The 16,918-nt window shown below is 44.2% G+C and overlaps 1 protein-coding gene across 2 annotated transcripts in view; it reads right to left on the reverse strand.

Annotated features, from left to right (window-relative positions):
* The window catches only part of cpt1a2b (carnitine palmitoyltransferase 1A2b), a 62,152-nt gene that overhangs the window by 39,687 nt on the left and 5,547 nt on the right, over window positions 1-16,918 (reverse strand). The window contains exons 2-9 of one of the 2 annotated variants that reach the window (XM_020486221.2): window positions 16,715-16,857; window positions 12,779-12,918; window positions 9,866-10,037; window positions 8,748-8,849; window positions 5,707-5,844; window positions 5,454-5,531; window positions 3,802-3,909; window positions 916-1,003 (exon numbers count right to left, since the gene is read on the reverse strand). In XM_020486221.2, coding sequence (XP_020341810.1) covers window positions 916-1,003; window positions 3,802-3,909; window positions 5,454-5,531; window positions 5,707-5,844; window positions 8,748-8,849; window positions 9,866-10,037; window positions 12,779-12,918; window positions 16,715-16,855 — 967 coding nt within the window. In that variant the 5' untranslated portion in view covers window positions 16,856-16,857. Of the gene's footprint in view, window positions 1-915; window positions 1,004-3,801; window positions 3,910-5,453; window positions 5,532-5,706; window positions 5,845-8,747; window positions 8,850-9,865; window positions 10,041-12,778; window positions 12,919-16,714; window positions 16,858-16,918 lie in introns of both variants that reach the window. The other variant, XM_020486220.2, reaches the window with a different exon arrangement.

Consider the following 16,918-nt stretch of genomic DNA (forward strand, 5'->3'; position numbering starts at 1 on the left):
GAGAGGTTGAACAGACTAGTAATAGGGGTTCCAACAATGGCGGCGGATAATTTTAGAAAGAGAGGGTCCAGATTGTCTGGCCCAGTTGATTTGTACGGGTCCAGGTTTTGTAGCTCTTACAGAACATCTGCTATCTGGATTTGGGTGAAGGAGAAGCTGGGGAGGCTCGGGCAAGTAGCTGCGGGGGATGTGGAGCTGTTGGCCGGGGTTGGGGTAGCCAGGAGGAAAGCATGGCCAGTTGTAGAGAAATGCTTATTGAAATGTTCGATTATCATGGATTTATCGGTGGTGACCGTGTTACCTCGCCTCAGTGCAGTGGGCAGCTGGGAGGAGGTGCTCTTGTTCTCCATGGACTTTACAGTGTCCCAAAACCTTTTGGAGTGAGAGCTACAGGATGCAAATTTCTGCTTGAAAATGCTAGCCCTTTGCTTTCCTGACTGCGTGTATTGGTTCTGGACTTCCCTGAAAAGTTGGATATCGCGGGGACTATTCAATGCTAGTGCAGTACGCCACAGGATGTTTTTGTGCTGGTCGAGGGCAGTCAGGTCTGGAGGGAACCAAGGGCTATATCTGTTCTTAGATGTATTTTTTTTTGGAAAGGGTGCATTACTTTTAAAGAACAACCAGGCATCCTCTGACGGGATAAGGTCAATATCCTTCCAGGATACCCGGGCTAGGTCAATTAGAAAGGTCCTACCCGCAGAAGTGTTTTAGGGAGTGTTTGACAGTGATGAGGGGTGGTCGTTTGACTGCGGACCCATAACGGTGGCAGGCAATGAGGCAGTGATCGCTGAGATCCTGGTTGAAAACAGCAGAGGTGTATTTGGAGGGCAAGTTGGTCATACTGTTTCCTTTATGGTCAATGCTAACAAATAAAGATTCCAAAACTGACTTTCTTTTGTGTGTGTGTATTACCAGTCTCCTCTCCTGGAGTGCGAGTAGTGTTGAACATCCTCTCACACTGAGCTGCACAGAGAGGGATGACTGTACCTGGAACACGACTCTGAGAGAGTGAGTGAGAGAGAAAGAAAGAGAGAGAAAAAAAAAAAACTGTTCTATAGTTACAGTATCTTCGCATTGTTTAGCCTCAAATGCCATTCATTTCATCCATGACAATTTGAATGTAATATTTTTTTTATTTATTTTACCTTTATTTAACCAGGCAAGTCAGTTAAGAACAAATTCTTATTTTCAATGACGGCCTAGGAACAGTAGGTTAACTGCCTGCTCAGGGGCAGAACGACAGATTTGTTATTGCAGTGTGTACATACACCTATGTGTACAGACGGGCCTAGGAACAGTAGGTTAACTGCCTGCTCAGGGGCAGAATGACAGATTTGTACCTTGTCAGCTCGGGGGTTTGAACTTACAGCCTTCCGGATACTAGTCCAACGCTCTAACCACTAGGCTACCCTGCCGCCCCATGAGAGAGAAAGAGAGAGGAAGTAGAATATTCATTGACGAGTCAGATGCATAGTTCCTTTAAAAAAAAGACCACATCAGCGGAAAAATTGTAGAACTCGATTAAAGGTCCTTCAAATGACACTTTCACACAGTTGCTTCGATGAAATAGCCAGCTAATGGGTAAATATACCAAAACAACCCATGTTCAACTTCAGTATCCTTCATAAAGTAGGAATTGAGAAAAGGAGGATAATGAGGAACTAAAAGAAAGGGGTGTTTAACAAAGTTGGCTGGCTATTATTCATTCATTTATTTGACATTTTAAAGGATTAACTATCTAGATTTATTATAAGAATAATTATTAACATCTATTATTAATGTATATATTTGTTGTTATTATTATCTGACTCATAACTCAGTGCTCCAGTTTGGTAAGATACTGTAGCATTCCTGTCACCGATGTCAACAACACCAAAGATTATGGATATTCTAACAAGATGCATGTCTGTCCACCCTAACAAGGGGAGTCGTTTACCACAAAGCTGCACGCTGGGCTTTCTAGCTCCCACCTATCCTTTCTTTTGATTGGTGGACACATCTCATTATTGCAATACTTTTTTGAATATTCAATGAGGGTTGTTGACGTCAACCGCATGTATTCAATGGAGAGAGATGTTATGCTACTAGCCTCATACCATGAATATGCATAGCCATCGAGACAAGTCTGATATAAAGTGTTTTTTTCTCAAAGTTGCCGGGATATCACGTGTCCTACGTACACTCATCACAACTTAAGCGTCACGAAACTTCTATTCGATTTAATAAACCTCACGTAGCAAATATGCCATACATTTGTTCGTTGACCAAAATCGACACTCTCATTGACCTCCAAACAAAAATCCCTTGCTTGGTGGGCAAAACAAATGAAAAATATCGCCACCTGCTGGAGGGAGACAGATTTTGCGCTGAGTTGGGTCTCTCTCCTCCTCTCTGACAACACCCACCCACATCTACAAACTGACACAGTGCTGTAAACGGCAGTTAGACAGAATCAGGTATGACCACATAATGACTTCAGTTCACTATTCATATAAACTATGTCTGCAGCAACAGCAGTCCAATACAGACCGTTTAGGGAACCCTATTCCAATGGGTTCCTTGGATCGTTAACTTGATACATTTGCCCTGAATAATAATGGGCATAACCAGGTCAGATCAGTACAGCTCAGTAGTTAGAAAAGGGTATAGCTCTTCACACTGTACAATGGGTATAGAAAGTCACCACCCTCTTTTAAAATGTTCACCTTTTGTTGCCTTACAGCCCGAAATGAAAACGCATCAAATCAGACTTTTTCCAGCTGCGAATTACACTTTTTTTTTACTAGTAAAATATCCTATTTGGATAAGTGAACACCCTCCCCTGAGTTAATACTTGGTGGAACCATCTTTTGCTTGAATTACAACGAGTCCCGTTGAATACATCTCTACTAACTTTGCACACCTGGACTGCGCAATATTTGCCCATTCCTCCTTGCAGAATTGTTCAAGCTCAGTCAAATTGCATGGTGACCGCTCATTGACTGCAAGTCATTCCACAGATTCAATGGGATTTAGGTCGGGCTCTGACGAGGCCACTCAAGGACATCTACCTTCTTGTCCTTCAGCCACTGTACGGTTGCTTTGGTGATGTGCTTTGTGTAATTATCACGTTGAAACGTGAACCATCTTCCCATTTTCAAATTCCTGGCAGAGGGCTGCAGGTTCTCCTGCACTGCTGAAGAGAAACACCCTCACAACAGGATGCTGCCACTGCCGTTCTTTACCATAGGCGTGGTGTTCTTTACCGTAGGCGTGGTGTTCTTTACCGTAGGCGTGGTGTTCTTTGGGTGGAAAAATGTATTGGGTTTTCGCCAGACATATCGTTTTGCATTCAGGCCAAAAAGTTCCATTTTTGGTCTTATCTGACCACAGCACCTTTTGCCACTTGGCCTCGGAATCTTTTGAAGATCTTTTGAAAGTACCTTTTCCACCCAGGTGTACTACTAAAGTGGAGACCTCTATGAACAACTGGTTTAATTTGGAACTAATCAAAGTCACTACAATTAAATCTTATCTGGAAGTTGATTGGTTAAACCTCAGAAATTTTTTTTGGGGGGGGGGGGTTCACTTATCCAAAAAGGGCATTTTACTGTTTGACTTTTAATACATTTTCAGATTAATCCCCCCCCCCCCCCCCCCTCACTTGGATATTGTGGGTTAAATAAAGCAGTAAAAAGTAACATTTGATGTGTTTTCATTTCAGGTTGACTAAGGCAACAGAAGGTGAACATTTTGAAAGGGGGTGGTGACTTTCTATACCCACTGTATATGTGTACTAGTACTGGTAGCAGGACTCACAGGCGTTAGCTGCTCACTGTTGACCTTGCGTCGGTAGAGCAGCAGAGCGGTGATGGTGTTGCCGGCCCTCGCTGCCTGGATGGGAGTGGGAGTCACATACAGAAAGTCCTAGTGGAGAAGAGGGGTCAGAGATGGAGGTGAGAGCGAGACAAAAATAAAATAGAAAAGGGAGTGTGAGACAGAGACAGACATGGACAGACGAGTCAGCGGGAGGGAGAGTCGGCGGGAGGGAGAGCCGGAGGGAGGGAGAGCCGGAGGGAGGGAGAGCCGGCGGGAGGGAGAGGCGGCGGGAGGGAGAGCCGGCGGGAGGGAGAGCCGGCGGGAGGGAGAGCCGGCGGGAGGGAGAGTCGGCGGGAGGGAGAGGCAGCGGGAGGGAGAGGCGGCGGGAGGGAGAGCCGGCGGGAGGTAGAGCCGGCGGGAGGTAGAGCCGGCGGGAGGGAGAGCCGGCGGGAGGGAGAGTCGGCGGGAGGGAGAGTCGGCGGGAGGGAGAGTCGGCGGGAGGGAGAGTCGGCGGGAGGGAGAGTCGGCGGGAGGGAGAGTCAGCGCGAGGCAGAGTCAGAGGGAGGGAGAGCCGGCGCGAGGCAGAGGCGGCGGGAGGGAGAGGCGGCGGGAGGGAGAGTCAGCGAGAGGGAGAGTCAGCGAGAGGGAGAGTCAGCGAGAGGGAGAGTCAGCGAGAGGGGGAGTCAGCGAGAGGGGGAGTCAGCGAGAGGGAGACAGACACAGAAGAGACAGACAGACAAAGGTAAGGACATGTGGCACTACACTAGGTTTCTGGGGGCAACATTTCCAGCATTTCCGGAAGTTGAGGGATTCCTGCCACAGCCCTGTCTCTGGAATGTCACAATAAGCAAATAGAGAGGGGGCAGGTGAGGGAGAGGGCACTCTAGGCTTTTGGACGGTTGGAGAACTGAAGGTCTGAGAACTGAAGGCATGTGTGAAAAACCCAGCACCTTTGAACGAGGCACCTTCGACCATGCCTCGTTCAAAGGCACTTTCCATTTTTTGTCTTGCCCATTCACCCTCCGAATGGCACACATATACATCTCACTTGTCTCAAGGCTTAAAAATATATATACGACCCTGCCAAGCCGCACTGCTTCGGCTGGCTTCTGCTCGCTCAGAAGTGAGCCACACCAACATGTCGGTGGAAACACCATACAACTGACCACCGAAGTCAGCATGCATGCGCCCGGCCCGCCACAAGGAGTCGCTAGTGCGCGATGGGACAAGGACATCCCGGCCAGCCAAACCCTCCCCTAACCCGGACGACCTGTCTCCTGCCCTTCATCTACACATACTGAGGTGGATTTAACAAGTGACATCAATAATGGATCATAGCTTCTTTTTCTTTCTTTTTTTTTACCTTTATTTAACTAGGTAAGTCAGTTAAGAACAAATTCTTATTTTCAATGACGGCCTAGGACCAGTGGTTTAACTGCCTGTTCAGGGGCAGAACGACAGATTTGTACCTTGTCAGCTAGATTTGAACTTACAACCTTCCGGTTACTAGTCCAACGCTCTAACCACTAGGCTACCCTGCCTACCCTTTCACCTGGATTCACCTGGTCAGTCTATGTCACAGAAAGAGCAGGTGTTCTTAATGTTTTGTAATCCCAGTGTATATCTATAGAGTATCGTGGGCAGAGCTGTACCATGCCATAGTAGTTGCTGTTGACCATGATGGGACCTCGTCCTCGTAGGTAGATGTACTCCTCCCACCAGTCACTCACCTGACAGACAGACAGAGAGAGAGAGAGACAGAGAGACACAGAGAGAGAGAGAGAGAGAGAGATTAGAAGTGAAATCATTACACTACAACAGCTATGAGCCTAAGTGAGTGAGTGAACTGTGGATGTGTTTGTGTGTGTGAACAAACAGTATGTGTGCAGCAGTGAGTCTACTCACATAGTTGGTAGCCCACAGAGCTTTGAGCTTGAGATAGCGCTGCAACCTGTTCCCCAGACTGTTCTCAAACTGAGCCGCCAACACAGTCATCCGCTGGAACCCCGGGCCACTCAGCAACGGACGCACCGACTCCAGGTACTAAGTGAGAGAGACCCACCACACACCTAGGATCAAACAGTGTACTGTGGTGTCTTCATTAGTTGTACACCTTAGCAAAACATTCTGCAACGGAAACCATTGACTCCGAGCTTCAATTTTGTTTGCAACAAAAACAAGAGTTCCTATTGGAAAAATTCAGCTAGGTCCTTCCCAGTTTCATTCTGTTTGCCTCTGTTTGATAACTAGTGAATACGCCCCAGGTATGAATGTTGCACCCATTCCACTCTGATTCAGTCCATTCTATTTAAAATGGCCAAGATAAAAATGGATGTTCAATCGCTGTCAGTTTTCAGGTGACAACCAGCCATTTCAATTCTTCAAACTCTGTAAGGTTGGGTCATTGATCATCGTTAGACAGCCATTTTCAAGCAGATTTAAGTCAAAACTAACTACGCCATTCAACGGCAGGAACATTCAATGTCGTCTTGGTAAGCAACTCAAGTGTGGCCTTGAGTTTCCGGTTATTTTCCTGCTGAAAAGGTGAATGTCTCCCAGTAACCACATATCCATCCACAGTTATGTGAGTAAAGTCACACCGTATTAAACAAAAAGCCCGACAGCTGTGATAGAAACAGGAAGTTTCACAAAAAAATTGGATACAACGCTGACACAATTTGTTCGTTCGACAGGGCGACATCTTTGTGTCCTCTGTCAAATGAATTATGCGAGAAATGGCGGTGCATGTGTTGCGTTGGATTTGCCCCAAACATAATGCTTTGTATTCGATAAAAAGTACATTTCTTTGACACATTTCTTTGCAGTATTACATTAGTGCCTTATTGCAAACAGGATGGATGATTTGGAATATTTTTTATTGTTCACAGGCTGCCTTTTTTTTTTACATTGTCACTTAGGTTAGTATTTTGACATAACTGCAACGTTGTTGATCCGTCCTCAGTTGTCTCATGTCACAGCCATTAAACGGAGTAACTGTTTTTAAAGTTACCGCTGGCCGCATGGTGGAATCCCCAAGCAGTATCTTTGTAGTGACTGGGTATATTGATAAACCATCCAAAGCGTAATTGATAACTTCAACATGTTCAAAGGGATAAGAATCCTGTTAACCACTATGATTGCACTTATTGAGTCCATACAACTTATTATGTGACTTGTTAAGCACATTGCTACTCCTGTACTTATTTAGGCTTGCCATAACAAAGGGGTTTGATCATATTACTCCAGTGCTAGCCTCTATACACTGGCTTCCTGTTAAGGCTAGGGCTGATTTCAAGGTTTTACTGCTAACCTACAAAGCATTACATGGGCTTGCTCCAACCTCTCTCCTATTTGGTCCTGCCGTACATACCTACACATACCCTACAGTCACAAGACGCAGGCCTCCTTAATGTCCCTAGAATTTCTAAGCAAAAATCTGGAGGCAGGGCTTTCTCCTATAGAGCTACATTTTTATGGAATGGTCTGCCTATCCATGTGAGAGACGCAGACTCAGTCTCAACCTTTAAGTCTTTATTGAAGACTCATCTCTTCAGTAGGTCCTATGATTGAGTGTAGTCTGGCCCAGGGGTGTGAAGGTGAATGGAAAGGCACTGGAGCGATGAACCACCCTTGCTGTCTCTGCCTGGCCGGTTCTCCTCTCTCCTCAAGGATTCTCTGCCTCTAACCCTATTACGGGGGCTGAGTCACTGGCTTACTGGTTCTCTTCCATCCCGCCCCTAGGAGGCTGCCGTGATCTTCCTGTCCGGGTTTAGCGCATCCTCGGGTTTGTGCTGTGGGGAGATCTTCGTGGGCTATACTCAGCCTCAGGGTAGTAAGTTGGTGGTTGAAGATATCCCTCTAGTTGTGTGGGGGCTGTGCTTTGGCAAAGTGGGTTGGGTTATATCTTGCCTGGTTGGCCCTGTCCGGAGGTATCGTCAGACGGGGCCAAAGTGTCTCCCGACCACTCCTGTCTCAGCCTCCAGTATTTATGCTGCAATAGTTTATGTCTCGGGGGGTTAGGGTCAGTCTGTTATATCTGAAATATTTATCCTGTCTTATCGGGTGTCTTGTGTGCATATAAGTATGCTCCCTCTTAATTCTCTCCCTCCCCTCCCGGAGGACCTGAGCCCTAGGACCATGCCTCAGGACTACCTGGCCTGATGACTCCTTGCTGTCCCCAGACCACCTGGTCGTGCTGCCGCTCCTGTTTCAACTGTTCTGCCTGCGGCTATGGAACCCTGACCTGTTCACCGGATGTGCTACCTTGTCACGGACCTGCTGTTTTCAACTCTCTCTACCGCACCTGCTGTCTCTAACTCTGAATGCTCGGCTATGAAAAGCCAACTGACATTTTCTCATGAGGTGCTGACCTGTTGCACCCTCTACAACCACAGTGATTATTATTATTATTTGACCCTGCTGGTCATCTATGAATGTTTGAACATCTTGGCCGTGTTCTGTTATAATCTCAACCCGGACAGCCAGAAGAGGACTGGCCACCCCTCAGAGCCTGGTTCCACTTTAGGTTTCTTCCTAGGTTCCTGCCTTTCTAGGGAGTTTTTCCTAGCCACCGTGCTTCTGCATTGCTTGTTGTTTGGGGTTTTATGCTGGGTCTCGGCTGATGTCAAATGGACTTCATAAATACTTTTGATTGATACATCTGATTTTTTAAATACTTATTGACTCAAGACATTTCAGCTTTTCATTTTTAATTAAGCTTTTTTTTTATCCATTTTGACATTATGGGGTATTGTGTGTAGATCAGTGACACAAAATCTAAATTGAATAAATTTTCAATTCAGGCTGTAACACAACAAAGTTTTGAAAAATTCAAGGGGTGTGAATACTTCCTGAAACCACTATATCTCCGCCACTAGGGTGAACTGGGCACTCTTAGGTTGGTTATGCGTTTGGGGGAAGCGGATCCTGGATCTGTGCACACTCACCCTCTCCAGTGTGTCTTTTATGGGCGGGACGGGCAGGCAAGGAAGAGAGGTCTGATAGCTGTATAGGAGAGGCTTCCTGCCAGACAGCAGACGCACCAGGGTCTGAGATGGGGGGGGAGTGGGAGAGAGAGAACATCAATGAATCTACTAAAACTACAACCACAGTATAAACAAATATTAGTTTTATTACTAAACCAAGATAGACCACAGTCCAATGGGAACAAATGGGTCATAGTGGGCAGAACAAGCAAGGAGGTGGGCGGAGCCAAGCATGAGCTAGCGAGATCCTATTGGCGTTTTCTAGCATGCGTCTGCATATTTCCGTTAGGGCAAGCCTCCTCTGTGAAGTGCGCGTGTGCAATAACTCAATTTGCCGTTGCACTCCTAAACAACGCAATTTTTAAACACTTTGGCAAAGGTTAAAGTCTACAAAACTTAAGTCAGCTCTGTTCATAACAGATTTTACTTTTGGGAACAGAAAACTGTACTGACAACAAATGTTTCATCAATGAGAAAATGTGCAGAATGTCAGCCAAAAGTTTCCTCACTGAGCGAGAGAGAAAATACATTAAATGAATACATTATAGTAGTAGACTGGTTGTCAGTGCGGCTGCAGGTCAGTGAGAGACTCCAAGAAAACATCACTGGATAAAAGAAAAACAAGTAACAGGGGGGACCTCTGTTGGTCAAACGTAGAAGATTACAGCCCTGTACTGGCACGAGTTTTAAGAACAGGCCCTACCCATTGTCAGCCAGTTATTGTCATGAGAGAGACTGCCAGTCTCACGGTAATCGACTGTTAATATAATCCGCTCACCACCATATTTGGCAGGCGAGTGGAAACGCCAAGCGGATGCTTCACATGTATACATCCAAGCTGAAGACATTTGTCACATTGTTCCCGTCTGTGGTACAACTGCAGCTACCTCTCCTGTTCATGCTTTGGCCACCGCGTATACCATTGCCACAACAAATACCATGACCAGCGATTACAATATCACCATTATTCCATCCGTCTATATATACACTACTACAGGGGGGAAAAAAAGGAACAAAATGCTAGAGTGAGAAGTTTCCTCATTAAAAGGTCTCCACCGTCTCTGGCATAGCATGCATACCACCCAGACTTTGGTGGTGGTGGAGATGTGTCCGTGCTGCTCGAACATCCAGCGGTGGTAGGAGAGCAGCAGCTTGAGACAGAACCTCAGGGTCAGGATGAGCGACAGCCACAGGAGGGTACTGAACACCAGCACTGACAGCATGGTCTGGCCCTGGACACTCAGAGAAAGACTACTGGTGGGTGGGAGAGGAGAGAGGAGAGAGAGAATACCAACAATGAATGCATTATAGTAGTAGACTGGTTGTCAGTGCGGCTGCAGGTCTGCGAGAGACTCCAAGAAAACATCACTGGATAAAAGAAAAACAAGTTGACAGGGGGGACCTCTGTTGGTCAAACGTAGAAGATTACAGCCCTGTACTGGCACGAGTTTAAAGAACAAGTCCTACCCATTGTCATGAAAGAGACGGCCAGTCTCACGGTAATTGACTATTTCATTAATATAAACCACGTTTTGCATCTCGAGGCCTCCATTACAAGCCACTGATGCGGGCCTCTGGAACACCTAGATCTAATTCATTCATTGAATACACAACGTCACAATAAATCCATGATTTTATTTTTGTCAAGTCTAAAGAAACATTATGATATGAAGAAAATGTATTTCCGAAGAACAGAATATGGTCTGGCCTACTGTATGTTATCTGGCTGTGCTCCATGCCATAGGCTGTAGGCGTGTTCATTAAAATCAGACAAGATGTGCTTATAAGTCCCGTGCCATTATTTTATATCATATGATTTTATAGTAAGAAGAATATAATTTAACTTAGCTGAATAAAATAGGATATTTTGAGCGTAAAAGTGACCATTTGAAACAGGTCCTATACACTATATTCAGAGTTATTTGACAACTTTAGTTGTAAAATTATACAAACCTTAGAAATCAAAACATTTATGGGCTGCATGGTGCGACTATAGGCTATTGATGATTTGAGAAAGTAGAAAAACAAAAACAGCTTCCTTGCCTCAGGCTGCAAGTGCTGTTCTCTCAAGTGAACATATTTTCACCTATAACGCTATTCTCAATTTAATCTCGTCTTTTCTAATACGTAAAATATATGTTTCGATTTAGAATGGCCCATTATTAAATGGGCAGGAACAGGGGAAAAAACTCACACACACACACACACAATGAATGTTATCATGGGAGGAGGGCGCAGGAGCGTGAGTTTACATACAGTGGGGCAAAAAGTATTTCGTCAGCCACCAATTGTGCAAGTTCTCCCACTTAAAAAGATGAGAGAGGCCTGTAATTTTCATCAAAGGTACACTTCAACTATGACAGACAAAATGAGGAAAAGAAATCCAGAAAATCACATTGTATGACTTTTAATTAATTAATTTGCATATTATGGTGGAAAAAAAGTATTTGGTCAATAACAAAAGTTTATCTCAATACTTTGTTATATACCCTTTGTTGGCAATGACAGAGGTCAAACGTTTTCTGTAAGTCTTCACAAGGTTTTCACACACTGTTGCTGGTATTTTGGCCCATTCCTCCATGCAGATCTCCTCTAGAGCAGTGATGTTTTGGGGCTGTTGAACGCGCAACACGGACTTTCAACTGCCTCCAAAGATTTTCTATGGGGTTGAGATCTGAAGACTGGCTAGGCCAATCCAGGACCTTGAAATGCTTCTTACGAAGTCACTCCTTCGTTGCCCGGGCGGTGTGTTTGGGATCATTGTCATGCTGAAAGACCCAGCCACGTTTCATCTTCAATGCCCTTGCTGATGGAAGGAGGTTTTCACTCAAAATCTCACGATACATGGCCCCATTCATTCTTTCCTTTACACGGATCAGTCATCCTGGTCCCTTAGCAGAAAAACAGCCCCAAAGCATGATGTTTCCACCCCCATGCTTCACAGTAGGTATGGTGTTCTTTGGATGCAACTCAGCATTCTTTGTCCTCCAAACACAACGAGTTGAGTTTCTACCAAAAAGTTATATTTTGGTTTCATCCGACCATATGACATTCTCCCAATCTTCTTCTGGATCATCCAAATGCTCTCTAGCAAACTTCAGACGGGCCTGGACATGTACTGGCTTAAGCCAGCAGGGGGACACGTTTGTTACTTTGGTCCCAGCTCTCTGCAGGTCATTCACTAGGTCCCCCCGTGTGGTTCTGGGATTTTTGCTCACCATTCTTGTGATCATTTTGACCCCACGGGGTGAGATCTTGCGTGGAGCCCCAGATCGAGGGAGATTATCAGTGGTCTTGTATGTCTTCCATTTCCTAATAATTGCTCCCACAGTTGATTTCTTCAAACCAAGCTGCTTACCTATTGCAGATTCAGTCTTCCCAGCCTGGTGCAGGTCTACAATTTTGTTTCTGGTGTCCTTTGACAACTATTTGATCTTGGCCATAGTGGAGTTTGGAGTGTGACTGTTTGAGGTTGTGGACAGGTGTCTTTTATACTGATAACAAGTTCAAACAGGTGCCATTAATACAGGTAACGAGTGGAGGACAGAGGAGCCTCTTAAAGAAGAAGTTACAGGTCTGTGAGAGCCAGAAATCCTGCTTGTTTGTAGGTGACCAAATACTTATTTTCCACCATAATTTGCAAATAAATTCATTAAAAAAATCATACAATGTGATTTTCTGGATTTTTTAAATCATTTTGTCTGTCATAATTGAAGTGTACCTATGATAAAAATTACAGGCCTCTCATCTTTTTAAGTGGGAGAACTTGCACAATTGGTGGCTGACGAAATACTTTTTTGCCCCACTGTAAATGGTAAAGTGAGTCAGCCATAACTATAGCCAACTAAGCCCAGGATGTAGCTTTAATAAGGGCATAGGTCATGTGTAGTATAACATTAATTATAAACTGGGTGGTTCTACTCTTCCTCCCTAGGACAGTGTATAATGTAGTTACCGCACAGGGAGAGGTAGTGAGTAATATAGCTAGTTACCTGACGGGCAGGTGCTCCTGGATTTTGGCAATGAGGCCCATGGAGGGGTCAGAGCGCATGTACATGGTGGCCAGGATGGCTATGACAACAAACAGCCAGGAGGAAGGGCTGGCAGGGTACACCCCTTTGATCACCCTGTTCTGTCAGCACAGAAAAAGAAGACCACGGTGTGAATATACTGTACATAGAATATGAAATGGTAGGACTGGTAGAAAATAGAGAGGTCAGTGTACTGGATACTTAAAGACCAGTAGAAAAACATAGTGTCCGTATATAGGATGAATTGGATATGGTTACCTGAGGAATAGTAAAGAAAGTAGTAAATACGCATAACGATGAAAGGGAAGGTGATATAATGTATATTCATATGTATATACTGTACACACACACACACACACACACACACACACATTCATTCAAGGGTTTTTCTTTATTTTTACTATTTTCTACATTGTGAGCTGCATCAGATGACCTGGCCTCCACAATCACCCGACCTCAACCCAATAAAGATGGTTGGGATGAGTCGGACCGCAGAGTGCAGGAAAAGCAGCCAACAAGTGCTCAGCATATGTGGGAAATCCTCCAAGACCGTTGGAAAAGCATTCCAGGTGAAGAGAGAATTCCAATTGTGTGTAAAGCTGTCATCAAGGCAAAGGGTGGCTACTTGAAATAATTTCAAATATATTTTGATTTGTTTAACACTTTTTTTTTTTGTGGTCACTATATGATTCCATGCCTGAGGCAGGAGTCTGAAGAGGAACTGTTGCACAGAAAAAAAGGAAACAATCCAACATTGGAGTTGAAGAATGGGCGTGGCTGCGCTTCAAGTCAACGGCTCATGACAATGTCTGAGCATGCACAGGGGCACCATAGCAACCCGGTTGGGAGGCGTGTCGGAGTGAACACGTGTTCAATACTTTTAACGTACATTTATTTATTTATTTTACCTTTATTTAACCAGGCAAGTCAGTTAAGAACATATTCTTATTTTCAATGACGGCCTGGGAACAATGGGTTAACTGCCTGTTCAGGGGCAGAACGACAGATTTGTACCTTGTCAGCTCGGGGTTTGAACTCGCAACCTTCCGGTTACTAGTCCAACGCTCTAACCACTAGGCTACGCTGCCGCCCCATGAAGGCCTAGCCATTATTGAGCCGCCTTTGCTTGCAAATATCCTTTGATATCCGTTGATTTAAATGTGATTTTGTCTGTATGTAAATGATTGCTGCAAAATTAATTGTCTCAGAGGACATTAAAGTTACCTAAAAAAATTGGAGCACTACAAGAGAGACAACATGAGGGAAGTGACATTGCATAAAATTAAAAAAAGCCATGCGACACAACTTCACAAAAAAACACTTATCAGCACAGCTGTACAGTGAGCAGAGCAAAATACTGTAAGTAATGTACTAACAAAAAGGTATTTGTTGACATAATTATACATCAAAGTCCAGCTCGTTTCCCTCTGCATCAGGCTCTGTAGCACCTACATATTGCATTTCACAGAACATGAACACACACACATGCATACATTCTCTCATACATAGACACACACGCACTCATGTTGTCCTATATACAGTATATGTATACAGTACCAGTGTCAAATGTTTTGAACACAGACTCATTCAAGACCTTTTCTTTATTTTTACCATTTTCTACATTGTAGAATAATAGTGAAGAAATCAAAACTATGAAATAACACATATGGAATCATGTTGTAACCAAAAAAGTGTTAAACAAATCAAAATATATTTTAAATTATTCAAAGTAACCACTCTTTGCCTTGATGACAGCTTTGCACACTCTTGGCATTCTCTCAACCAGCTTAACCTGGAATGCTTTTCTAACAGTCTTGAAGGAGTTCCCACATATGCTGAACACTTGTTGGCTGCTTTTCCTTCAATCTGCAGTCCAACTCATCCCAAACCATTGTGGAGGCCAGGTCATCTGATGCAATACTCCATCACTCTCCTTGGTCAATATCCCTTACCCCACCTGGGAGGTGTGTTGGGTCATTGTCCTGTTGAAAAACAAATGATAGTCCCACTAAGAACAAAAGCAGATGGGATAGTGTATCGCTGCAGAATGTTGTGGTAGCCATGCTGGTTAAGTGTGCCTTGAATTCTAAATAAATCACAGACAGTGTCACCAGAAAAGCACCATCACACCTCCTCCATGCTTCACGGTGGGAACCACACATGCAGAGATCATCCGTTCACTTACTCTGCATCTCACAAAGACAAAAAAAACTCAAATTTGGACTCATCAGACCAAAGGACAGATATCCACCGGTCTAATGTCCATTGCTCGCGTTTCTTGGCCCAAGCAAGTCTCTTCTTCTTAATGGTGTCCATTAGTAGTGGTTTCTTTGCAGCAATTCGACCATGAAGGCCTGATTCATGCAGTCTCCTCTGAACAGATAACGTTGAGATGTCTGTTCCTTGAACTCTGTTTTGCATTTATTTGGGCTGCAATCAGAGGTGCAGTTAACTCTAATGAACTTATCCTCTGCAGCAGAGGTAACTCTGGGTCTTCATTTCCTGTGGCGGTCCTCATGAGGGCCAGTTTCATCATAGCGCTTGATGGTTTTGCGACTGCACTCTTTAAATTTTCCGGATTGACTGATTTTCATGTGGGAGGGGAAATAGTCACTGTCTTGGCAGAATGTAATTTCCCTGTGGCGCATTTCTCTGTGGGTGCCACCGTCGTTCCATTTGGCTGCAGCTGAAAACGTATGATCCGGTTGGAATGTTATTGGATATATATGAAAATAACATCCTGAAGATTGATTCTCTACTTAGTTTGACCAGTTTATTCAACCTGGAATATATCTTTTTGAAGTTTTTGTGCGAGTTGTCCTGGACCAGCGTCAGTTTTTGGGCACGTGAGCTGAAAGTGGTAGCAAATGCAGCTAATTGGACACTAGTATTGGACATTATGGAACAAAACAACGATTTATTGTGGAACTAGGACTCCTTGCACTGCATTCTGATTAAAGATCATCAAAGGTAAGGGAATATTTATGATGTAATTTCATATTTCTGTTGACTCCAACATGGCGGAGAAATACTTTTACGTCTGAGCGCTGTCTCAGATTATTGCATGGTAGGCTTTTTCCGTAACGTTTTTAAATAATCTGACACAGCGGTTGCATTAAGAACCAGTGTATCTTTAATTATATGTAGAACATGTATCTTTAGTCAAAGTTTATGATGAGTATTTCTGTTATCTGGCGTAGCTTTCTATAATTCCTCCGGATATTTTGGAGGCATTTCTGAACATGGCGTCAATGTAAACTGAGATTTGTGGATATAAATATGCATATTATCGAACAAAACATAAATGTATTGTGTAACATGTTATATGAGCGTCATCTGATTAAGATTTTCAAAAGGTTAGTGATTCATTTTATCTCTAATCCTGCTTTTGTGACTATCTTTGGCTGGAAAAATTTGGTCTAACATAAATATATCTTGTGTTTTCGCTGTAAAACATTTTAAAATCGGACATGATGGGTGGATGAACAAGATGTTTATCTTTCATTTGAGGTATTGGACTTAATGTGTGAAAGTTAAATATTTCGAAAGAATATTTTTGAATTCCCTGCGCCACCTTTTCAGCTGAATGGGGGGGTGGAGTTCCCCTCGGGGATCGCCTTGACAGGTTTTAAGGAGGGGGGAAAATACATGTCATCTATGCACGTAAATAGCAAATGGAGGACGTGTTTTCCGTGGTTCATTTCCATGCCAGCCAGGCAGGCTATACTCCTGTTGTAAAGTGGCTGTAGGTAATAACACAAGGTACGTTCTGAGCAAATATTGTAAGAAGTAACACACACTAAGAAAATACTGCAAAGTTGCCCCTGCACCATTTTGTTATCAAACACACACACACACCCCACAACTACCCTCTCCCCCCCCTTGGTCCTTCTTTACCCTCATGCGGCTGATCCTCTTCTTCCAGGAGCGCAGGCCAGAGAGGTAGATCTGGGACAGGGCCTGGTAGGAAAGGCGCAGGTCGATCCCCTCGGGGGTGATGGTGAACTGGAACGCCACTGCCTGGTGGGCCTCTGCCATCGCTACGGAAACAGGACCAGAGTCACATACAATCATCTATTAAACAGGAAACGTTACAGTTAC

The sequence above is a fragment of the Oncorhynchus kisutch genome, linkage group LG6 (assembly GCF_002021735.2).
Source record: "Oncorhynchus kisutch isolate 150728-3 linkage group LG6, Okis_V2, whole genome shotgun sequence".
Classification (NCBI taxonomy): Eukaryota; Metazoa; Chordata; class Actinopteri; order Salmoniformes; family Salmonidae; genus Oncorhynchus; species Oncorhynchus kisutch.